This window comes from Myiozetetes cayanensis, unplaced genomic scaffold, assembly GCF_022539395.1.
Source record: "Myiozetetes cayanensis isolate MyiCay16 unplaced genomic scaffold, myiCay2020 scf2-11, whole genome shotgun sequence".
NCBI lineage: Eukaryota > Metazoa > Chordata > Aves > Passeriformes > Tyrannidae > Myiozetetes > Myiozetetes cayanensis.
Window position 1 is genome coordinate 31,960,140 of NW_026087411.1, and position 24,819 is coordinate 31,984,958.

Sequence of the window (24,819 nt, forward strand, 5' to 3'; positions counted from 1 at the left end):
GTTTAGGATGTCCTTTCATCATATCATCAAATTTCTCGTATTTCTAGAGGGCTTTGAAATTTGGGTTTTTATGTGATTTATTCCTAGCAATTATGACTCACTTATGCCATGTGCACCTCTCATAAGAGTAATGCAGTTAAAAGAAATCCAAGCAGCTGTACATTAAGAAGAGAGACACAAAAAATACCTACTGATGCGAATTTGCAATAGGCGTCTTTAGACATGTTTAAACCACTATACTGAGATCCTTGAGTTGGAAGTGACCTACTCAGACATCCCCCTGAGTATGGGCGAGCCCAAGCGCAGCTGGTGTGTCACACCAGACAGGACATGCCTGCGGAGACTACTCACAGAACAGCCACGCGGGCAGGAGGCCTGTAGGACATGTGCACTCTGCTGCGCTAACGGGTACTTCAGGCAGCTCATGCGACGCGACACGGACGTTTCACAGGCTTAGCAGCTTAGTCATGAAGCTGAATAGCTGCTTTTGCACAGTGCTGCACCCAAGCCATAAATCCAGCTGCAGAGGCTGGGCACGCAGGGTCTAGTTCCCAGCTGCCTCTACACCACACACTCCCAGCATCAAGCCTTCAGGCCTGTAGACTCTGCCCTAGTGTCTTGATATCCATGGGCTAAGCGTGCCGGCTGACACACAGCAGGAAAAGTTTCAGGATACAAACTAGACATAAGGTAATAAAATATCACAAGAACAGGACACTGGCATTGTCTCCACCTAAAGTCTTTTCTTCCCATTGTCTTTCAAAGGGCTTAAAGGCAGTCCAGTGGAGGAAACAGAGTACAGCTACTATGGGCACAGGATTAACTCAGCAAGTGCCTGCATTCCAGTGATATTACACAGTTTTGGTTTCACTACAGCTAAAGACCACAAGATATTTGAAGACTGTACCTCTAAGTTTTAAAAGCAAACAGAAAGTGAGAGGGTCAAATACAAAAAAAGCCTCCTATAAGCAACTTCCCTCTGCCTTCACAGTCCCCTACCTAATGATTTACTAAGTCTATGGCTTTGATAATGTAGCATTTCCTTTGAAAAACAGTAATCAAAGACTTTTCCCAGTGCCTTTGGTCATTCTGATTTCTTAAGCATGGATTTTAGCTCATTAGAATTGTAACTTTTTCCTGTGCTGCAGGAATGAATAACAATTGTAATTAAAAAGAGGACATGACCTCATTTCTACATTTATCTCTGTAAAGCCCACACTATATACCTCTCCTTGGGATTTAATCTATTTGATAAAAATAAGAAATAGGGATAGTTTTCTTACATAAATGAATGTTATTGAAGATAAAATTGTACTTAATGTTGACAAAGTTGTGATCTTTAGATAAACCATATGTTTTATAATGATTTTCAACTGAGAAATAAATTGTGGCTTATTTAAAAAGCAACTGATTTTGACTAGAATCATAAGAAAAAAATTAATGACTCCCTCGTGCTAAGTTAATGCCAAGTCTCACAACAAGAAGGTGCCTTCTGCCAAATTCAGTCAAAAGGCATTATTTTCCATACAGGATGCAAACCTCCCTTTCTCTGATGCAACTCTTCATAGATCCTATAGCTGCTGCAAGAGAATCTTCAGAAAAATCAGAGTAACTCATGCTTATGACGTTCAGTGGTTCTTACCACCGTTTACACATGAGTGTCCTATTGTTTTGGCCACAAAAACCTCTGAAAGCTCTTAGAAGAACACTGAAGCCTCTTCTGCTTCAGACAGACTTTCTTGCAGTAACTTGAATTCTTTGAGATTTACAGTCTGTATTTACATCCCGCTGGTGCACATTCCTACTTCCTGTAAGTTGAGATAAGGACTCACAAGTGCACTCACACTTCATGTTCCCTCTTATTCAGAGCAAGACTGAGCAGATAAGTCTCAATGTTACTTAAGAACAAGACGCTGAACGAGAGACTAAGGCAGAAAAAAGATTAACATGCATGTGGGCGTGTATCTTGCAGACCTCTGAGTACTATCTTCAAGTGGAAGGTTTCCAAGCAGGTAATAGCAAGTCTCTAGAGGTACTGAAGAAGGAAAAAGTTCCTCAGCCTTGGATAAAAGGGTGTACAGGCATTTACATTAGGAATGGACATATGGATTATTGTTCTCAAATAGAACTGAAGGATTGAAGGCCTCAGTCCAGCTTTCGTATTTTCTGAAGAGTTCAGCATGAGGATGCACATAGAGTGCATATACTGCATGTATACTTGTATAAACCAATGTATATAACAGTTATTTGCAAATAACCTTTATTCTTTAACAAGTAAAATATTGTGCAAAGACTTCCAGACAAAAACTTGAGCCAGAGAGTTGCAAAAATCATAGCTGAAAATAAGCACAGCATACTTCTGCCAAATTCTGCAATACCCCAGAAGTTTGCACAAGTTATAAAGATCAAACCAGCAAACTACTTCTTTTGTTTTCACCTTTAAGAAAGCTCCTGAACCAGAAGAAATCCTAATTAAACCAACACATTTCTTGCAAGTGTTTTGCCAATCACTTTGGCTTTGCAGCATCATACTTTTTTGGGTATCCTCTGATATGATAAATACCCACACCTGATGCTTTGAGAAACTGGACAGATTTTGAACCACTTTGTTCTTTCCAGACAACTGCGCTGTACCATAACCACATTTTTATCATCTCTTTCTCGATTTCTCTGTGAAGTCTTAGAAAATATTCAGGCTAATCCAAAGATCAGAGGCCATTATGCAGAGAAACACTGGATGTCTTGTCAAGGTTATTTTGTCTTTATGGAAACTCTGCCCTGTAGTTCACACACACATCTGGTTGAACTAACAGTCACAAGAAAAGCCATTTTCATGAAGATGGGAGCACGGTTGTGAAGTTGAGGACCTTCATTGATACGAAAATAATGTGAGATTTAAAACTGTAGCCCAACTGAGTTCCCCAAATGTGCCCTGAACGCTTCAAGGAGCCTTCAAAAATAATTACATTACAAGGTGAGGAGAAACAAGAGAGGAGAATGTATAGCAGCTAAAGCACTAGTACCAACCACTCTTACTGACAGAAGAACAAGAATAGTCTGTTTAATCTTAGTTTCCAAGGTGCAAAAAGTAGTCTGCAATATCCTATACTTCAGAAAATTTTGAAGGGATATAACAAAAGCACAGAAGAATTCCTTCCACTGCAAGAGATGAATACATTTTGTGGGTGACTTGTAATATTTATGAAAAGTTTAACTGAACAAACTGTCTCTACAGAAATTAATCACTCTGTCACTGGCTGGACAAGCTCTAGATTTGGTAGCAGACTTGCAAATGAGACAAAGATTCTGGGGTGAGAGAGCAGTATTAACCTTTTTCCTTGTTTGATCCAATCCTTCTTTTGCTTTGAAAGAGTCCGAAATTATTTTGTCTTGAAAGCTACATTTGAACAAGATCAAGAAAAGGTTGAAAATAAAGCATGGACCATGGTCCTGATAGGTCTGGTGATGGAGAACTGCAACAGTTACCATGACTTCTTGGGATGTATGAAATGCACCAAAGCAGTCTGACGAGAAGTTTGGAATCTCATCTGCTGAAATGTACCCAGAGCAGGCTAGATGAGTAATTGCCAGGCATGATACCTCTTGTCTGTTCTGCCTTTGGGAGGCAGGAAGACCCACGATCCCTTTCACCACATTTTTCTTTGATTCTTGACACAGTATTTCTGCATCTGCTGCAATTCATGAGGATCTTGAAGCCAGATGAGAGCAAAATTCTTTGACACAAGTTTCTAGTGCCTTGCATCATCAGCCCACATTTCTTAAAGCTGATGCAAGTGATGCTGGTACTCACCAGGAATTCTGAAAAGCTTGTGTTAAATTCTTGCATGAACATATTCTCCAAATAGGTCAGTACCAAAGAGTATCAGTATGCTAGGGAGATTTTATGAGATTATCCTCATTCCTTGTTGGTGAGAACTTCAAGAGGTGCTGTCACTCATTTTCACAATCCAGTATAATCACTGATGATAAAGTCTGTTATAGGCTTGCCTGGAGAAAACAGCATTTGGCTGGCTCAGGGGGAACTGCCCTTTTGCCTGGATCACTGGAAGAGGAGGATTCCTGACACTGCTGTGAGGGAGAAGGTGAGCCTTCCAAGTGCTGTGTGGACGATAACCTAGCAGCAGAACACCATTTGGTAGAAGAGCAGTAAGAAGCTGTATCTTCCATGGTGTCAGCAGTTACAGAAAGCACACTAGAGGCCAAAAAGGTTTTATATGCTAATACCACACGTACAGTGAGACCTTAACTGAGAGCTATTTCCTGCTGCCAGTGTGAGATAAGAAAGCAACTGAGGTACAATCTTTTCTGAAGCTCACTAGTAAGTAATCTTACATGCTCAAGGTGACCATGAATAGCACAGCAGACGTACCATGTCAGGTGTTATAGCCAATGACAGAGAAGAGGCAGTAGTTTTAAAATGATTCACTAGAAAAAGTCAATTACTGGACAAATACATTGTTCTACTTGAGAGACAACAGTAAGTTTTTGTTTTCTATAACACAACATTTCTCCCTGCATTTACTGTACATCTTTCAGCTCTTATTTTTGTTTTTACATGTTCAGTACATAGGTTATGGTGCAAAGCTGTGACCTCCAGCAGATCCCCTGGAGCTTGTCTTATACTACATACTTTCTCCTGCCAGTGCACATGTGATTGTCGGGCTGGCTTCAGGTTCCTAAAACCAGCTGGAGAAGAAGTTTGAACTTAGCAGGCCCCCATGAGAATAGCGTCTGCTGGCAGAAGTTTTTATAATATGGAACCTCTGTGTCAGAATATAAACAACAAGGTTTGGAAAGCCTTAATTGTTTTCGGTAATAATGTCAACTGCTCTTCCAATCTTACTTACGTTGGAAACACGTGTACTGATTTCTTGCATATGGAAAGATGACAGGGACTATTTCTAAGATTCCATTGATTATGTGGCTGTGTAGGTGGGGATTACTGAAGTTTGACATTATAGAGAAAGAAAGAGAGGCAACACATATTTCTGCTTCATTCGCCAAAGAGTTCATGCCTATAGGTGAAATACTCAAGATCTTACTGAAAAAAATGAATCAGTAGCTTACGCCCCTAAGCTTACCTTCACATTGATCTCCAGCAGATGATAATGAGTAGCCCTGGTTACAAATGCATCTGAAAGATCCTTCTGTGTTCCTGCAGCGTCCATTTGTACAGAGTGATCGGTGCTGGCATTCATTAATATCTGCAGCAGAAGAGACACTGAAAATGTAACACATCTGAAAATACCCATTACTAATCACCTCTTCCAAAGACCAATTCTGAACAAAACAGTGGAGTGTCAATACCCACTACTGCTTCTCTTGTTCTTATTTATGAAGAAATACAGACAGGCAATATGATGCATAAAATTATATGAAATTGCAGACTGCATGTTTTCCTTGAGATGACTGTGTTCAGCATTCTCTTCTGTAGTGTCAACTTATCCCTCAGTGCACAAATGGGTACACACAGACTCACAATACACACACAGGCTGCCTGAGAGCTGCTTTTGTTTCTATTATATCTGGCAAAGGTAACAAGTCAGTCACTTCAGTGAGTCAGCAAAACCCACAAAATACTTTCCAGCAGGATCACCACCTTTTAACAGGGTGTGGTTTTCAGATGCACACTGACAGGCTGTTCCCCTGCTAAATTGTACATTAAGGCTCCTTAAAATACTTGCCTTGTAACAGTATTAGTCATCTAAGTGGAGGGAAATGTCTCTTTGCTTCCACAACACTGCTAATCCCTCTGTGCTTCATTTCTCATAAACTGGGGTCAGCCTGAGTTAACAGATGGAACTGAACACCAAACTTAAATTTTCCTATGGAAAACTCAAAGTATTGGAGGGGAGTGGTGCTTTGAATTCAGAACATAGCACATGTCTTGTTTGAGCTAGGAAGCCTGTTTTCCCTCTGCGATTTATAAAATCTTCATTAAGAACCCGTAATTAAATTGACATGGTATGTTCTTAGTCACTTCTAGCATTTAGGCACGGCTGAGTGTCTTTCTGAAAATACACTTGAATTTAAACAGGAGAAAGTTACTCAATGAGGTTTTTCAGGTCTCTGTTATGACTATGTAGTCTGACCTCTTGAGTAATGGTCCTTTATGACGACAGAATTTTAGAATTTAAGGATCATCGAAAGCTGTGGGGCTGCACGAAGCATCTGGGTATGTGTATGGGTCTTTACTTCAGAAGGGTGCACTTTAAGAGAACAGTCTGCACATGCCAGCTCAGCTTGGCAAGGGCTCTTTTCCATGGAAGGCTCAGAGGAAGCAGTCAAATTTTGTCTACATATTTTCCCCAAGACCAGTCTGCTGTGTGTCCTGAACAGCACATTTAACTCACTCAAGACGCATAACTTACACTGATGTTTTGTTTCAAACTTGCCGACAAATTTACATGAACGATCATTTAGTTTTACTGTGTTATTTTTAGCACTCAGAAGTCTGCAAGTGTTTGGTGCTGTACAGAGACACTTAGGGAAGGATGACAGAAAGGGAAAAGAAGAAAATCCAGCGTTTTGACAAGAAATGTATAGGTTTCTGTGTGCCTCCACAGCCTGGAGACACTGTCCTAGATTTTCACCATTAGGGAGAGGTTTCAAGTCCCCTCTCCCTAAGAAGAATATTCATACCTCCTGTACACACTCTAGGTTCTCTCTCAGACTGCTTCACTCCAACATCAGACCTAATTTTGTTCCACTGGAGCAGTCCCAAAGGGAATTTTAGACATGGAAGAAATGTGGAAACTGACACTTCGGAGGTACAGGTACTGTTCTTAGAAATATGACACCAAATTCTCTTTCTCATAATGTACCACTGGAATTGTAGTGACACCAATGCAAGGAGCAGCTCAGTGTTAACTAACACTGCTGAGTTCCAAAAGGGAGCAGCCTAGGTTTTTGCTTGCACTCACTCTCATGGAAGAAAAAGAAAATAGGTAGAAACAAAAGCAATTAAGGCAGCAAAAGCCACTGTCCTCAAACCTCCAAAATGCCAGATATGCCAAGGATTTTGTAGAAATTTCAATTTAGCAATATAAATATTACTACATGTTTTATATTGCCTTTATAACACATCATGGAAGCCATAAAACAGAAATACACATTCCCATATTTTGGGGTTTTTAGTATCAGTGTAGTACATTTGGTGCTTCTCCAATAAAAGGAAGATTAAAAAAAAATTATCTAAAAGGTAAGTGCAATCGTATGAATTTTAATCATATGATTTCCTACCTTCACACTGATCCTTTGATGCGGAGAGTTTGAAACCTTGACCACAAATACATCTGAAAGATCCCTCCAGATTTTCACAACGTCCATTTGTACAGAGATTGCCATACTGACATTCATTTATATCTGTGAAAAGAAAGAAAGCACAAGTGTAAAATTAAGTTGGGTACAACCACCTTTCAGTTGAGCTTGGGAATTTGTTCAAATTCTGCCATAAGCATGGTTATAATCCCTGAGGAATTTCAGTGGGATTTCTGCACTTCATGCAAGTCCCTTTGTAAGGCTAATCTACATATGCAACAAAGAACTCCATAGGATTATAAAAAAATCTTCCTAGTCACAAACCATCCTTTATTTAGAAGGACTTGAAAAGAACTTTTTTTCTATAAGCTATCCTGTAGACACCTAATTTCACCATTGTCTGAAAGAAGGGTATTAACTAGACAGGCCACTTTCCTTAGCCAACATGAAAATTGCTATGTTACTATTTAAGAATAATTTTCAAGAATTCCTTCTGAATGCAATTTGTATAAATCAACAAAACAGAAATCAGACATAGAAATAAAAAAATTTTGTTATAAATGCAGCCAGAATTAATTCTGTATTCTAAAATAACAATTACTGTCTTTTTCCTAGCAGTGGTTTTCACTTAAAAAAATAAAAGTTTAATTTTCAAACTTCATTTATTTATTTTGGGGGAGTAGTCAACAGCAAGCATGTGTCCCTGTTTGTACGAAAAAAGATGTATTTTTTTAGCTTCACTGCTGCAGAATAAGAACTACATTTTGTGTGCTTTTATGTGCCAGAAATCACATTACTCCCAATTATCCTGTCTTTTACCACCAGAAAGCACACAAACCCCATCAACATAAAACCCAGCAGATTGTTAGTGGCACTTGAGCTATTTAGGCAGCTGTATCACAGCAAGAGCTGAAAAAAGATTAGACATCTTTAAATCATCATCATAGCTCTTATTAGCTATTGTGAATATGTGCAGTAACCATTTTCCTCATGTATTTATCACTCATGGCTCGTTAAAAGCTCCTGTACAATCTGACTTTGATAAAGCCCACTTTCCCCAGACACAAACAAAATCACCATTAGCATCCATATTTCAAATGACCTACAGTTCTTGTTTCCTCACTTAAGCCTCTAACTCTCTAAATAAGATGTCGTATTGCCAAGAAGATGAAGTAGCATCCAGCACAGATCTGTAGGTGCTCTGCTGTGGCAGTTCAGTAGGTGTTACCTTTCTTCAAGGTTAATTTCTCAGATCCCTACTGTTGCAAAATGTGCCTGCTCTACAAAACATGACCTTTGCTCTAAACATTCATGATCAATGCTCTAATTGAAGAATCTGTTAAAACACACAGAACCTAATTTAGCAGTCAAGCACACGAATTTCCAACTGAACAACAAACCCGCTTCTTGCAGATTCATTTTCATCTATTTACCTCCAATCTGCTTGAAAAAGAAACCTGATTTTCGGATGGGACTTCAAGACCAAGAGACTTTCCAATAACGCCAGCAGAAAAACAGGAACAGAATCTAAATCTTCTGAGATGAAATGAGACCTATAACTGATTCTATTGAAGCTCCTTAGAGTAGGGTTAGAGGTATACGGATCATCCCTGCTGACCTGTGTATTACTGTTGATATCTTCTAACAGGGTCCTTAAAGCTGTACAAGCTGAATATTGATAGTTAACCACAGAGCTCTAAAATCCACCACAGTGATAAAAATTGTTAACCACAGAGCTCTAAAATCCACCACGAGGATGGGGAGTTTTGTCAATCTATTTTTTTTTAATTTGTTCATCACCCCACAGAAGTGTGCTCTAGATACATTATGATACATGAATGTATTTGAATGTGCAAATGTAGAGAGATAAAAATGGAATAGAAATAAATCAGTGATTGAAAGAAAGCTTAAAAACCAGTTATTTCAAATAGTGCCTGTACAATACAAATGCACTGAAAGATCTGGGACAGTGGCAATTTCAAGACAATGAGGAGGCGAGGTGTGCAGGTGTCATTTTTTTATTTCCAGTGTGATTTGGATATTCCCACCTAAACTCTAACTGAATGTACTCTACCCAAGTTTGAAGTGAACTGATTGGCTTGCCTTAAAGAAACAGAAGTGGCTATGTTCCTGGCTTTAAACCCTGGAAAATTACAATATAAATGGCATCAAAGAACTGTAGAATTCTTACAACACATTTTCTGTGGCATAAAACGCAGGCAGAGGAACGAAGTGAGGTAAAAAAATACTGAAAACAGCATTGGGGAAAACCAGTAGAGCTGCGACTGACCTAAATTAACAGGAGAAACAAACGAATTTATGGAACAATGGACTTACATATCCTTCACAGATAACAGAACATATTTTCCTTTCTAGTGTATTTAAGCTGTACAATATTGCAGAGCTACAGATTTAAGACAAACTGTCTGCATAACATTTTCTGAAATGTCTATGGCTCATTTCCAATATGATGTAAGTCTAGGATAAACAAAAAATCGACTGATCACATCACTAATGAAGTGAGTGAGAATGTCTAGATGCTTAGAACATTTCATAAAACAAATGAAAAAAGGGAAACCACATGCAGTAATACAAGGAAAAAAAGTTTCAGTAACTTGGAACAAAGATTTATTCCTTACATGACATAATTCTGTTTGTAAATCTGAGCAAAGCAATGAGTTCTCTCATTTTGCTCCTACTAACCTGGTTAGCAAAAATGGAACAAGTGAAAGTTATGCCATGGCATTTTCAACCAGGTTATTTTTATAAATAGGTATAGAAATCAAGTTTGATATTAGGAAAGAATGCAAAACTAATAAAAATTTTTGCAAAAAAGGAGTTAAGTAAGAGGGAACTGTTCTAGCAGAGTACATGCGCCACACTCTGCAAGGGCAGCAGGGAGCCAGGCAGGTGGGAAGGAACAAAACAAAGATGACTGTGGAGTAATCTGTGCTAAGTTAAGCCCATTAACTTGTTGTAAACATTTCATATCTTGCTACAACTCTACTAAAACCCATGAAATTACTTGAGAAATACATTCCTCCACAGTAAGTCAAATTACAAGACCAAATATGCCGCTATGACATGGCAGATCTGTTCAGACAGTATGCCTTCTTTAGAAAACCTGGTGGTTGAGAAAGGTATACCCTGTACAGTAAAAACTTGTGGTGAGGCTCTGATAGCCACACCATACATTTTTAAGATGCTTCACTGCAACCTGGCTCTAGCACATTTGCAGGTGGAGCACAGCAGGTGCCCATCCTCCAGAGCTATTTCAACCAAACGATGCTCTTAGATTGCTTTGTGAAATGAACCAAATCACAGCAACTGGGATACATTAGGAAATGAGCTGTCGAAGTACGCTGACAATCTGACCTACAATAATAATGCAAACACTCCCTATATGTATGTTATTGTACACCTGTTTAGGTACCATGCTTATTCCAACCATCACAAATTATAGGGCACGTACTACATGGAGTGGTCAGGAGTACTCACAACAGACAGCAGATCCTTTACAACTGCTGTTAAATGTAAGTTTCTGCTAGTGTCCCAAAAAGTGGAATTCAAAACCCAATAGATGATTTCTTTTTGCACAATGGATTAATTTGCTCTTTCTTACCTTTATCTCAAATAGCCAAAACTGATTTGGAAAAAAATAAAAATCTAACATTTAAAACCAAATAAACAAAAGTAAAATGTCAGAAATCTGTCCTAAAATCCTAACCTGAAGGGAGACAAGGTGCTTCAAGATGTGCTAATATTTTGCTGGACATACTGATAACTAAGAAGTTTTATTAATATGCTTTGTGAGCAAAGTCCCATATCCTATTGAAAAATCTGCTAGTCAGTCACACTGATGTGTTAGCACTCACATGCTTTTCCATTTGCTAATACCAAACAACATCCTACTAGTATTTCACTGGCAGTAATCCCCTTTCTGTTCCATATTTTCAATTACTATTGAATAAAATGAGGGCCCAGGGCACAACACTGTCATCAGGTTGTAGCACTGATGGAATATGGAATAAAGCACCTCAGAACGGATGACAGATGACTGGAGAGACAAAGAGTACTAAACATACCATGGCACTGTCCATTCCAGCCCCTGAATCCCAGTCTGCACGGAATGCACTGGTAAGAGCCAGGAGCGTTAAGGCACTGTGCATCTGGACAAGTAGTTGGAGTCAGGCACTCATCAATGTCTTCAAAAGAGAAGATAAAAGGAAATACTGGTCAAAGCTGTAACAGAACACTGAACTACTATTATTCTGTTATTGGTTATTCTGACTCTGCTCCTGTTATATTAATGCATTGTAAAGAGTTGCTTACTTTATCTGTTAGACACAGGAAAGTACAAGTTCACACTGATTTGTACCAGCGAAGGGACATCTCTGAGAAATATATTAGATCATAGTACATGCAACTGAATTTGAATTTTCTGTTACACTATAAATCTTTGGTAGGCCTTGCAGAACATACAGCATGTCAGATTTCTGGCTTAGGTAAGAATAACTTTGCTTATGTCACTCCTATATCATATTGAAGTGCCCTGAGGTTCTTCCTATATTCAGACTTTGGAAGTTCATTGCAACAACAATAAAAATTGTAACTTTGTCTTCTAAAAGCCAAGTGGAATTTTGTATTCTCCATTGTTCTAGAGTTATGTGGCATGTAAGTGTTATGTGGACTAAGAATTTAATTGTGTGAATGATAATTAAAGATGTTTACAGGGAGGAAGAAGTTAATTTTGTCTGACAGCAGGCACAAGCCACAGCACTGCGGCTGGTTGTGTTTAGGGTATTAGAGGGACTTGTATCAGGCAAGATCCTAGTTTACCCACAACAACAAGAGATAGGTCCTGAAAAATTCATGGAACTCATTATCTAGGTTCTGAGCAAGAACTCCTTATCCTGCACCATAGAAACCCATAGCACATGAAGCATATGCAATCTAAAGGAGACTGCATACAAAAAATTACATTTTGATGCAACTTGCTGTCAAGTGACCAACAATCAGAAGATGGTGAAATTAAAACCGTGTGCGCAGCCTCACTGCAGTCTGCTCCCATGCATGAGTATCATTTTATAATATGATCTTTAATTACACAATAATTATAACCTTTCCCACCAAACACTTGCTTCATGCAGTGCACAGAACTAACTAAATTGTCAAAGTCACCTCTAAACCCAGCTTCCTAAACTCCCATTCCTTTACTGTCCCAGGCCTAACAGGTTTGTTTTCTGCAGTTAAGGACTGCTGCTCCAGCACGTATCATAGGGGGGTAATCCACTCCTAGTTTTGAGAACTAGCTCACAGAAGTCAAGTAGCCTCCAGTACTTGTAATTGAACTAGACAAGGCTACAGACCCCAGAGAATTGAATATCCCAGCTCTGAAAATTGCATACATACTGGATGTAGGCAAATCACAATTTTTCATAGAATCGTCACTGTCCAGCTGAGAATACTTTCTCATAAAAACAGAAACAGGCCTTTTCAGCCACTACACGGCAGACCTGCAAAAGTTTCTCAGTGAAAGTGCTGTGAGATTTTTTTAAAATTAATTAACAAAACCAACCACTTCTGCTGTAACCTGTTCTCAGAACTGTCTGGACTGAATGAGTACAACTTGAGGGCAGAATGAAGATGGGGTGAGGAAGTGCAAGTGAACTGTGTGTATTGTGAGCATTTTGGAGAATTCTTGCCTTTGTTTTTGAAGTGTGGAGGAGGTGGAAAGCAGTTATTTGTGGAATCTGAAATCTGTCAGTAGGGTGACTATACTGTGAAGGTATAATGACATGGTGAAACGATACCCCAAATGTGTCATTTCCTTGGTTTGATGTATTTAGTGTAGGAGAGTTTTTCCCTTAAGCAACCTTAAATAACTTCCAACATAGAATTTGGTTTCAGAAATTACATATTGTTAAGTTAAATTACAGAGGACTCCCACCACACTACTTAAAATACAAGCTAATAACAAATTTGACATACTGTAATATTCTGAATTCTAGCCTATTTTAATCACAGATTGCCTACTCACAGAGCAGATTTGCAAAGACTAGTTGTAAAAGTGTAACGTGTGAAATATTTAAATAAATAAAAAATAGAAAGAGGAATCTTTTAGCAATGCTCAGAGCAGCAGATATATCCATGGTAGCTTTAAGTTGCTTATTTGCTAGGCAACCTGACATGTTAGTAATTTTATTCTGTCCTATGTAACTTAGACTAAAGCAGGAACAAAACTATGTTTAAAATGAAATGACTGCTTGTGATTTTTATTTCACAATTCAAGTTGAAAATGAAAAAAAAAAAAAAAGGAAAAAAGGCAACAAATCACCCTAAAAAATAATGTGAAGCTTTAAGTCAGATATCCTGAGATCTCTTGCAATGTGAAATAGCTGCTAGATACAGACATTAAAAATTCAACTTATAATTTACTACCTGTTAATAACAAAAACTTGGTAAAGTATGCAGGGAAGGATTAACAATGAAGTTAAATGATTCCATGGTGAGAGCCATTAGAATAGCTGTCCCAGCATGGTTCTGTCTATAGTGGGGGAACTCCTTTGCATCATCTTAAGTCTAAATAACAGGAATTGAATTGCAGTTCCAGACATCAAATAACGACAAAGATTGAAGAGTACCCACAAAGGCTTCTTGTTTAAGATTGTACCCTCTGAGAATTGCCCCTTTGCAGCTCAAGCTGCAGTGTGTTAAGCCTCCCTTGAACAGCAGGGAGTGGTAATCATTCCAAGCAGTAGTAACATTAGACACTGTTATTGTGCTATCAATAAATGGTAATTTCACTTCACCATCACTCCTGGTGAAGAGTCCAAACCTACCTTCACATTCCCCTCTCCTGTTCATTTGGTATCCACTATCACAATATTCACACCTGTATGAGCCAAGGGTGTTTATACAAAAGCCTTCTCCACAAATATGAGGTCTTGAACATTCATCAAAATCTGCAGATGACAGAGAGAAGAGAAACTGCTTCACCAGGTATTCTTGAATGTTTGTGTCTCTTCTAAACTCTGCTTTACTTAAACATTAAGTAAGTTTGGCTTTTTGAAGATCTTTGCAAGCCCCAGCCCTACAGTTGTTCTTACGGAGCAGTTCAGTCTTTACCTCATGGCTTGTAATCACAAAGAGAATGAGTTCTAGAAACAGCCAGGCTATAGGAATAAGGACTACGAGCAGCCCTGTGGTTGCAAACACAACGTGTATTGCTGTGTGTAAATTGTGACCAAGACAGGGTTATCCTGAGGATGACCACAGCCAATTCACACCGTTTGTGTTGCTTTGTCCATGGCTGTTAGCAGCTATATTTAAAAATATGGTTTGTTGCAGTTGTTAGTTATTGAAGGAGATTTTCCACAACAGAAGGTATTTTACTAAATGGTAATTTTCCTAAACCAGGATGATACTAAATAAATTCTTGTTTTTCAACAAATAAACATTTTGAAAAGTAATAGGAGCTACCTAAGTGATTGGAGCTACCTCTCTTGGTGACAGACATTTAAAAACACTTGCAGGCATCAATCCAGTACCAGTGGCATCGAGGCAAAAAAAAAAAAAAAAAATGGAAAAGAGACTTTAGTGGGGTTTAGGTAAGTTTCTTGATTAATTTTTGTATTTTTATTTGCTATAAAGAAGATCAGTAATTACCAACACAGTCGGTTCCATCTTCACTGGCCATGAGTCCAGCTTGGCAAATACATAGGAAACTTCCTTCTGTATTTTCACAGCGTCCAAGGGAACAGAGATGGGGTGCCTGATTGCACTCATTAATATCTACGAAAGAAATGAAAACGTAAGACTATAGAATAACATATTTAGTTGTGATTATTTTTGTGCATTCTATTCCATGCATTTGAAAAAACTAATTTGTAATTATTTTAACTACTTGAAAAAGTCCAGGTTTTCCCTCAGAGATGCAAAAAAGATTCATTAAATAGTTTTGGTTGGAGAAAAATGCTCTTATTGGCTTGACTATAGGAATATTGCCTTGGCCTGAAGAACGTGACATGATTACTTTTCAAATCACTACACTGTGTGCAACAAGCCGCAAGCATGGAACATTAAAACAATTTGGATGAAATAAAGGTATAGTAAGCTGTGATTTGGCTATGCTGCGTAAATTATTTTTTAATGTTGTATTTGTACCTGATAGTACGTGTTACAGCATGAAGTTACTGGGCTTTGGGGGCATGAAAAGTTGATAGTATATCATCTGGCAGCATGATATAATACACTTTTTCTGATCCAAGTTACAGAGGAACCAGTACACTCTGAATAAAAGAAAAGATACTGATACAGCTGCTTCCAAATCTGAAATGGTTCATGTAGAGCCAGTCTGTGCTCTCCTAATGTTCACCAGAGGCCTCTGTTCCAGAATTTACTAGCTTAGAAGGGGATGAAGACCTCACTTTGCAGATCTCCTATTGTGCTTCTTCAATTTCTATGATATACTTTCTTTTTTCAGCAGCAGGCTGAAAGGAATGACCTAACAAAATTCCTGGATTTAATCCAGCTGCAGAGCTGATAGCTGAGTGAATCATTCTGAGAAATGGGCACCAAATATTTTTTTCTCCAAAGAGAAGTGTATTTCTTCCTAGCAGTCTGACATTTTAGATACCTGATATAAAGCTGAGAGGAGATGGTCTGCCTAATCAGTTTTTCTTTCATGTCACAATGAGAAAGGTTTTCACTCAATTCAATTAAATTCATGTTCATTTCTGAGCAGTTGGAAGGCTATATAAGAGAGTACTGTCAAATTTTATTTGACATAAAAAACTTGTTTGAACTTTGGAAGCATTCAGTAGAGGAAGGAACTCTTGACTGCTCTGTAGATATTTGCCCTGACCAGATTCTACATTTCAAGCATTTCATAGCATTGTTATTTCAGATTTTTGAAAGCATTGTTTCATACCAGAGCACTTTGTCTGCTGATCATTAAGTTTGTACCCCTCATAGCAGATGCAAGTGTATCCCACGGGCAAATTAACACAGTGTCCTGCTCCACAGATATCGGGATTAACTGTACATTCGTTGATTTCTAAGTAAACAAAAAGAAGTCTCATGTTAAAATCTCCACATAGTTCAGTAAATGCACAATATTCATATATTTTGGACACAGCCATCATTTAGACAAATTTCAGCTATGACTTGCATTGCTGTTATTTTCACTTCTTGACATATAGATGTAGACAAGACAACTAACACATCAGAAAAAAAGAAGCACAAACATCAAAAGAACATTTAAAAATACATCTAACAGTAACTCCTCATCTGCTTTCTGCAGAACATGCTGATCTACATCCCACGAGGTCTACATCCTTTAATGAACATGATCACGTATACTTCGTGAACACATGTGCAGACTATCTAATGATCTGACTTGTATCCAAGAAGTATTTACTTCTGGACTTTCCTTGCAGATCATGTAATCTGAGGTAGAATTATTAATTTTACCTTTTATGTTGGCACAAAAATGGCAGGTACATCCTGGGAGGGCCCAGTCCTGTCTCTATTGACAGCACCCTCATTGCTGTGCTGTTCTGTACTTTCTCTCAAGAGGATTCCTTTGTGTTCTACAGCCACTTTCTCTTCACTATGGTAATTCAACAACAGCACACAACAGAAGTGTCAGGAGCTCAGTCATGTCTTAATTTATTTTAGTTCTAAAAAGGAAGTACAATACCTGTAACTTGAGTAGGTGCAATAACTTGACTTGCACTTGAAGTAGAGACTTCAGGAGCAACTTCAACAGGCAAAGGAGGGGATGTTTTCTCAATCACTACTGTGTGACATGGAATGGAAATCAATCACATCCAAGAAAACCACCTTAAAGCATTCAAGACCCCCTACTCCTTAAAGAATTCACACATGATACTGAATGAGCCAGACACTATGGAGATTTTAATTTGTTTATTCTGCTTTGATCTGGAGTAGGGAAAAAACCCAGTATAATTGGGTTTCTCATCATTCTACTGCTTGTGAAGAAACCCTGAGGTGCTAAAGAAAGCAAATACAGTCATAAAACTTTTGCAGCAAAAGTTAAGCATAAATCTATAAGGAGGCACCTAAGTACAGTTTCCCCTTGAAAGGGGTACAAGGTTTCACCTTTGCTGATATTAAAATTCTCATGTACATAATCCAAGATATCACTTTTGCTTAAAATATGTCTTTGCCACCTAACAAGTCACCTAGTTGATGCCAACCTCTATTCCTCCCGCTTCTTCCATGATTTTTTTTTTTTTTTTTTTTTTTTTTTTTGGATAATGGAGAAATTGCTTCTGAAGCTTCAATCAATTTTTTGTTAACCTCTATTACAATTGCTACTTTCCCATTCTTTGAAAAACTGTAAGCACTCTCTCATACTGAAAGAAATGTTAAAATAAGTTACCTGGAAACTGTGGATGCAGGTTAATTGTTGAAATTCCAGGAGAAAGCTGAGGCTGCCCAGGCTCTAGGTAAGGCTGCTTTTCTTGATCAAGGGAAGCTAATTCCTAGAAGAAAGATTAAAAAAACAACATTCTGAAAACATTCCGTTATTTCATCTATCATAACAACCCACAAACTCCTGGCTTGAGAAAACTGCTAACATTCTCACGAGTGGCTTTTGATAGCAGATCATTAATCACCACCAATTTAAGCCTGAAAGAACATAGAACACTATGTTTATACAATTGCATACAATTTAACATTGATTTTATTTGAAGCAGCCATTTCACGGAGCTTCTATGGCTTTGTCCCTCCATAATTCTCCCATTCCCTGGTCTTTATTTGCTTAGAATAGCATTTAATTGCAGTTCAGCACCACAAAAAAGTATACAATCACATCTAAGTCTCTGACCGCTGTGAAAGGTTCTCTCTTATCTATTGCACTGATCATCTTATTTTCATAGAAATGTTAGATGCTTGTAAATCTTTAGGAAAATAAATGAAGTACAGCTGCAGTTATTCACAACAAATCCCATTATCTTCAGCACAGAGAACCTGAAACCTCCTGAATGGAGGACTTAACACATGCACTCGCTCTTCTCCACTGAATACATAGGAACCCTAAAAAAACAGCTTAGGTGCTAATACAAGTCTCATAAGCAGGTGTCACAAATGCTTCTCAAAGCTTCATACGATTTCTCTCTGATTCATTTTCTCTAGCTGTCAGTATCTGTGTCTCTTCTTCATATTGTCTGCATTTTTCATTATCCCCTTTAAAGTACATTCTCCAGAATGGGATAGAACAATATATACTAGACCCTCCACCAAATGCCTTTAAGAGAGGTTAAAGTAATCTCTTTCCTGTACCTCACTACCTGCCTGTTGCTGAATATAATAAATAACATGAGCTCTTTTTGCCTTAGGGTTTGCACAGTAAGTCCACAGTGAGAGTTGTTTGTTAATCATAAATTCTAAATCCTTTCAGAGTTATCAATCCTAAATTCTAAATCCTTTCAGAGTTATCCTTATCATATCTTGTACACATGGTCTGCATTTTAATTCCTAGATAAATCACATCATGTTTTACCTGATCAGGAGCTGCAGTTGCCACTAAAACCAGAAAGAAAAAGGAAAATTAATCAGTTTTCACAAAAACATTTACTTATGTATTTTATCACATCTGAAGGTGGTTGCTGCCATCGCAAAAAAGTTTCAGGCTCTAACCTCATTTCAAAACAGTGCAAACTTGAAGTAATTGTTCCTGAAGCAAGCATACAAACTAATCTGAAACCAGGATAAGACTCTACACATTGTCCAATGGTTATTTACTTAGTATTCAGCTGCCCTGTAGGTTTCTGAATTGTTCACCTGTTTTCTTAGAAACAATCTGACAGACTCACAGATTATTAACTCACTGATTCAACTTTTTCGATTCCTTCAAAGGAATATCAACATCTGGAAATATTTTCAAGGTAAAATAATATCATAATGATATATAACTTATCATTAACAAATTTGCAAGAATTTATTGTAAAAAAAAAAAAACAAGTTTTAAACTTTGCCTTTTCTTTAAGCAAGTAAGAATGGTTTAGAGTTTTTTCCTTCAATAAAGTGACTTTTTGTTCTGGGAAGGAGCAGTAGGAATTTCATGTAAGTTCTTGTTTTCCCTTGCAATTTGCCTTTTAAAATTTATCAATATATATTTTTACTTATAATTTTTTTTAAAGTCTTACAACAAATATGTACTGTTTCTTATCATGAAAATTAATGAGATTAAAGCAGTCTCTCTCTCCATGGTGTTCCCAGCATCTTGTAGGACCTAAAATTTCAGAAGTAAATCAGGTAATGCAATACACTCCACGACACGGAACGCTCTGCTGTGGGAAGTGATGCCTCTCTGTCCTGCACTGGATGCTCAAGAAACATACTCACTACTCAAAGAAACATACCATTGAAGACACATGCACAGAAACATAGAAAGACTAAATTTTCCCACTCTCACCTTCTTGCACAGCCATCTCAGTCTCACTTTTCTGTGAGAAGGTCAGTGCCTCCACTGGCTCTTCCTTTGCTGGGAGAGGTGGAGGAGAAGTACCTTTAGCAACAGGTTGAGTAATCGGGGTCTTGCCAATGACAGGTGGCTGTACTCTAACTGCAGGGTGATGATATAGCTTGTTTCTGTGAGGGCCAGAAACCGTATAACCCATTCCACCAGGGCAGATTTCCTTAAAAGCAGCTAGATTTGGGATGGGAAAATATTCCTTTTAGGAGTCTAAAAGTGCAATATGTTGACATAGTGGAAAATATAATGACTACCACTAATAAATGTAATCTCATATTGTATATACATTTTTACAAAAAACTACTTATAGACAAGCTATGCATTGCATGCTAATATGACTGAGCATTCTCCCAAAAGCATGTCCTGGCTGTTTTTTCTGGGTGGTTTCCACTCCAGTTTACCACCTTTCTTCAGTTATGTTTAATCTATCATTATATCACATTTTTTTGGCATTAATCCCCTTAAAACAATATATTATTTCTGTGCATTAATTTAAATATGCAAATTGTCATTATCATCTTTATTGCATAAGGAATGAAGATCATTTTTGCTATCATTCTCTTTTTTGCAGAAACCAAAGGAGAAAAAGCTCATCACTCATGTACTAGAGGAGCAGAAGACTATCAACCAGTAACAGCATTGATTCACAGGATCCCATCTGACTACATCAGAGATCTCATACCAGCCCTGATCCAAATTCCACTGAATTGAAAAGGGCTGGATAAAAACAAGTTGGGGATCACAAAAAAGCCAAATCACCAGTGGAAGAGAGGGGAAATAATCTCACTTATAAAGCTGCTACAGATAAAAGTAATGAAAGTCAGGCAGCTGCACCTGCTCTGATCTCTGCAGCTGCTCCACATAAATATCAGGGTTTGCAATCCTACTGAAAGACTAAAATGAAAAAGAAATACAGGTCAGTCTTCCTCCCTACCAAAGATAACAGCTTTGCTCCTCTCAAGGACAGGGAGACCTTCAGGAGTCTTGAGGGGGCAGTGCTTCATTACTCCAGGTTAAGCCATGTTTTATGGGATGAAATACTGAACATTTAGTCTTCCATGTGCCCAATGTGATTTCTTACAGTTTTGTAAGAGATGTGTGGAGCGGGGCATTGCTAAGTTCACAAATTCTGCTTTAAACATACCAGGATTTTAAAATGAATTAGCATCTAAAATAAAACCACAAAGTACTACCTATAGGTACTCTACAGATTAATTCATTACATTATACATTAAATTGCAGTATGTATTAATTGTATAATCGGTTCTCATGGTGTCTTAGTAATAGAAAATATGAAGGGTCAACAAACTGATTAAATTCAGTGGATTCAGAATGATGAAATACTTTTAGCTGGGATATGCTAATATCAAAAATTGCCACAAAAATGCCCAAATGAGGGTGGGAATTTTGGTCAAAGGAGGAAGAGAGAAAATTTGATGTCTGTCCCTTCAGATACATACTCAGGTTTTAGGCAAACTTGCCTCAGGTCATATTCTCTCAAATGCAAAATAGAAACGTGAGCCTTACTCTACCACAGCTGTGATAAATGCTCTCAAAACCTGGCCTTACATATCTGGTTTCAGTATTTCTTTAGAAGATTATTTACTCTATACAAACATTTTAGAAGCAATCAGGGAGTGAGATCATGACTTTTACATGGGATGCTGCAGTAAATACATTACCCCAATCTGGAGTATGCCACTTTCACACATTTTTCATAGAAAACTCTGAAACATTATGAATTTAACCTGTTACAGAAAGGAACATGTTTTTAAATTATGAAAGTAATCATTAAATGGGAAAAGCTCATCAAAATTTTCTACTCACAGATTTTCTCCTCGAAGCCTTTACATTCAGGGGAAAAAAAAATCACTGAAATAACCAATTCTATATGTTATTCAACGTATTTTTTGTGACTAGAGAGCAGTCAACAAAAGGATATATTCTCTGCTCCATAACACACACAACTGGGCAGGAAGTCGCAATATTCTCATATATGCAAAGCACCTGCATCTAAATTGTGAGTCATCTCATGAGAATATATGTTTTTCTCCATTCAAATCCATAGATATTATTTATCTGAAAGTGACTGGAGTTTTAAAATTCAGATCAGTGATCTAGTGACCCAATGGTCACGCAGGAAACAATGGCTTTAAAAAACAATTGAAATGCTCAAAAATGTTGGTCACTTCCATTTCTGTAAGACCAACTTAAAAAAAGTAGGGAATCTGTTGCTCTCATCATGTCTCTAATGACAGCTGTGGATTCCCCAAGCAGCTAACTGTTTTTGACAATGTAAATCACTATATATTACTTCAAAGAAATATATGATCTGTACCATATCAGTGACATCTGCAGCAGCAGATTCAAGTAAGCACAGTGGATTGCCATTACAAATACCTGTGCTAAAATACTGAAGAGGCTGGACATCATGTATATTGCAACAAACGACTATGTTTTTAAAAAAGATTAATTTGGCCATACATTTGGACAAAAAGATAAAATTAAATTAATATAGACTGAAGAATCCATGGGCATTTAAGTTTTAAGCAACATCTGGAATTAGAAAGTACTTAAAAGCAGCAATCAGTATCTACAATATGTGGTATCTTAATCTACAAGCAGCCTAAATGAGGGTGGTGACCAAACAAGCTGGTATTTGCAGAATCCTTATATACATAAAGAACAGCAGAACTCCAAGGGAACTGATAATACAAATGAGCTTTATGGAACTGTTTAAGTGAAAGTTGGCATGAAATGTTTAACTACAAGTTTTTATTGTTAAGAAGGCAACACCATCCTTACCACAATTCTCAAAATGGATGGTCAAGACGTGGAGGAAGGGGAGAAAGAAGAGATACTACCATGTATATCCTACTAACTGTAATATAAACTACCACCCACATTCTTCCATACCTAACTCTCAAAAGCTGCCATCCTTTCACCAGATCCTTTTACAACTGAGGAGTATTAACTAGATTTTGGGTTAATTTCCCTATACTTATAATATATAGTGGGCAGGGGGGAAAGGTAGGGGGGTTAAAGCATGCATAACAAACGTAGGGATGGGAGGAAAAGCTTGTATTTTTAATGGGATGTTCTTACCTGTTCCTGGAAGTGGGCACTTCTCACAGTGTGGGCCCCAGGCTTTGCCAACGCTGCAACAGCAAAGCTGCTTGCTGAGCTGAACAGAAAGAGGATGCATGCATTGCTTTCCTGCACTGACAAACCGATAGCAGGGTCCTTTCTCTTCAGCAACTACAGGAGTATCAGCTGCAATGAAAGTGGAAGAGAGGATGCTACTATTCAGGCAAAAAGCAAAACAGAGAAACACCATGAGATTTTCAACACCAGTTAAGTGGATTAATATTACCGTCTGCAGAAGTTTTACTTCAAACACCTATCTCAAACAAGAATCACAACACCAAAAAAAAAAAAAAATCTTATTTGCATCAAACACTCCTGAATTCAAACTCATCCTAGACCAAGGATAAGTATTTTAAAGAAAAAAAAAAATTAAAAGTTGCAGTGCTGTCACAAGAGAGTCAGAATCGGCTCTCTCACTTGTTCACAAGTCCAGTTACTGAAGGTCAGTCATTGGCATTACACAGTTGTGTCAAAGCTACATACCCACTAGAACATTCATCCAGAAGTAGGCTATGTCAGTGAGACTGTGAAAGCATTAAGTATCATACATGACACTTTTTTTTATAAAAGAGAAAATTAGATATTTACATTTTGTTACACTTAGTTTTAATGTGGAAGAGCCAAAGGCCATAAGCTATGACTAGTATGAGAAAGCTAAGACCCATCCAGTTTTCTAATTTATGCATCCAAATTAGCCTATGGTTAACAGCTTTGGGTAACTTGTTCACTTAAAAATACAAAGACTACCTGATTTTCAACATGACACATAAAAGCAAAACCAAAACCAACCAACCGCTTTTTTTTCTTGTGTTCAACTGAAAAATGATATGAAGTTCTTCAAACTGCTAAGAAACTTTCTCAGTAATTGAGTGTCATTAACTAGTAGTTTTGGATAATTTTGCTGGGAAAAAAAAAAAGAAAGAATTCACCTGTAACTCAAGACCACATTTTAGCTGTGAAGACAGCTCAGAGAAGGAGCTTAGGAGATAAGCTATTTTTCACTTGTACATATTCTTCGCAGAAAACGTAAAGCGAAAAATTTAGTTTTTCTCTATACCATCTTTCCTTCTCACAGAGCTAGTTGATCTCAAAATAAAAGCTGACTAGAATAGGTAAATCTTTGCATTCGTGCTGTTCACAACTTTTTCCTAATTCTTTCTTAATTTTTAATCTTTTTTAATGAGAAGGAAAATGTGCCAAATATCACCCTGGCCTAAATCTTTAGTCATGGAAACTACTCAGATCAAAGCTGCAGAGGTGGAAGAGGGAAGAGCAAAACACAAAGATGATTTTGGCTGGGAAAGTAACAGAGACAGGAGTAAAAAATGTGTAGGAAGGAGAACTCCAAACTACTGAGAAAGACTGAATGTATGAGGAGGCTGGATGTGTCCTTGAAGGTTTTTTGTGACAAGCCAGGAAAAGACAGCAAAGATCTTGGGCAGCCACTGGTGGAAACCAACATTTCCAGGACAAAGAAACAGAAAATAGGCATGAATACACTGAGACTGACTACAGAAAGTGAATAAACTGAGAAGATGAGGTGGGGACAGCAAAAAGAAGGTGACAGAATAGTTAGGCCCAATCAAATAAATCTTTGTCTGAAATGCAACTAAGTATCTGTTTTGGTACTTTGCTTAGTACCATTACTTACGTATGCATCTTGAGAGAGTAGGATCTGGCACAAATCCCATTTTGCAGGTACATCTATAGCTGCCCATGGTATTCAAGCACTCACCATTAGGGCATACTCCCTGTAGCTGACACTCATTGATATCTGTGGGAAAATTGAAAATAATCAGATGCTGAAGCATGTATTAATACTTCTCTTTCTTGAGACGTTACCTTTTTTTCAAAAAATACGTGTAGGAGGACCGTTACAAGTT

General features: G+C 37.8%; 1 protein-coding gene across 10 annotated transcripts in view; it reads right to left on the reverse strand.

Moving 5' to 3' along the window:
• The window catches only part of LTBP1 (latent transforming growth factor beta binding protein 1), a 188,647-nt gene that overhangs the window by 45,927 nt on the left and 117,901 nt on the right, over nt 1-24,819 (reverse strand). For 4 of the 10 annotated variants that reach the window (XM_050315045.1, XM_050315039.1, XM_050315037.1 and 1 more), the window contains 12 exons: nt 24,588-24,710; nt 22,895-23,062; nt 19,730-19,963; nt 18,815-18,837; nt 17,690-17,792; nt 16,985-17,083; nt 16,214-16,339; nt 14,950-15,075; nt 14,124-14,246; nt 11,367-11,486; nt 7,264-7,386; nt 5,103-5,225 (listed from right to left, as the gene is read on the reverse strand). In XM_050315045.1, the coding sequence (XP_050171002.1) occupies nt 5,103-5,225; nt 7,264-7,386; nt 11,367-11,486; nt 14,124-14,246; nt 14,950-15,075; nt 16,214-16,339; nt 16,985-17,083; nt 17,690-17,792; nt 18,815-18,837; nt 19,730-19,963; nt 22,895-23,062; nt 24,588-24,710 (1,491 nt within the window). The remainder of the gene's footprint in view (nt 1-5,102; nt 5,226-7,263; nt 7,387-11,366; nt 11,487-14,123; nt 14,247-14,949; nt 15,076-16,213; nt 16,340-16,984; nt 17,084-17,689; nt 17,793-18,814; nt 18,838-19,729; nt 19,964-22,894; nt 23,063-24,587; nt 24,711-24,819) is intronic. The other 6 variants (XM_050315038.1, XM_050315043.1, XM_050315035.1 and 3 more) reach the window with 4 other exon arrangements.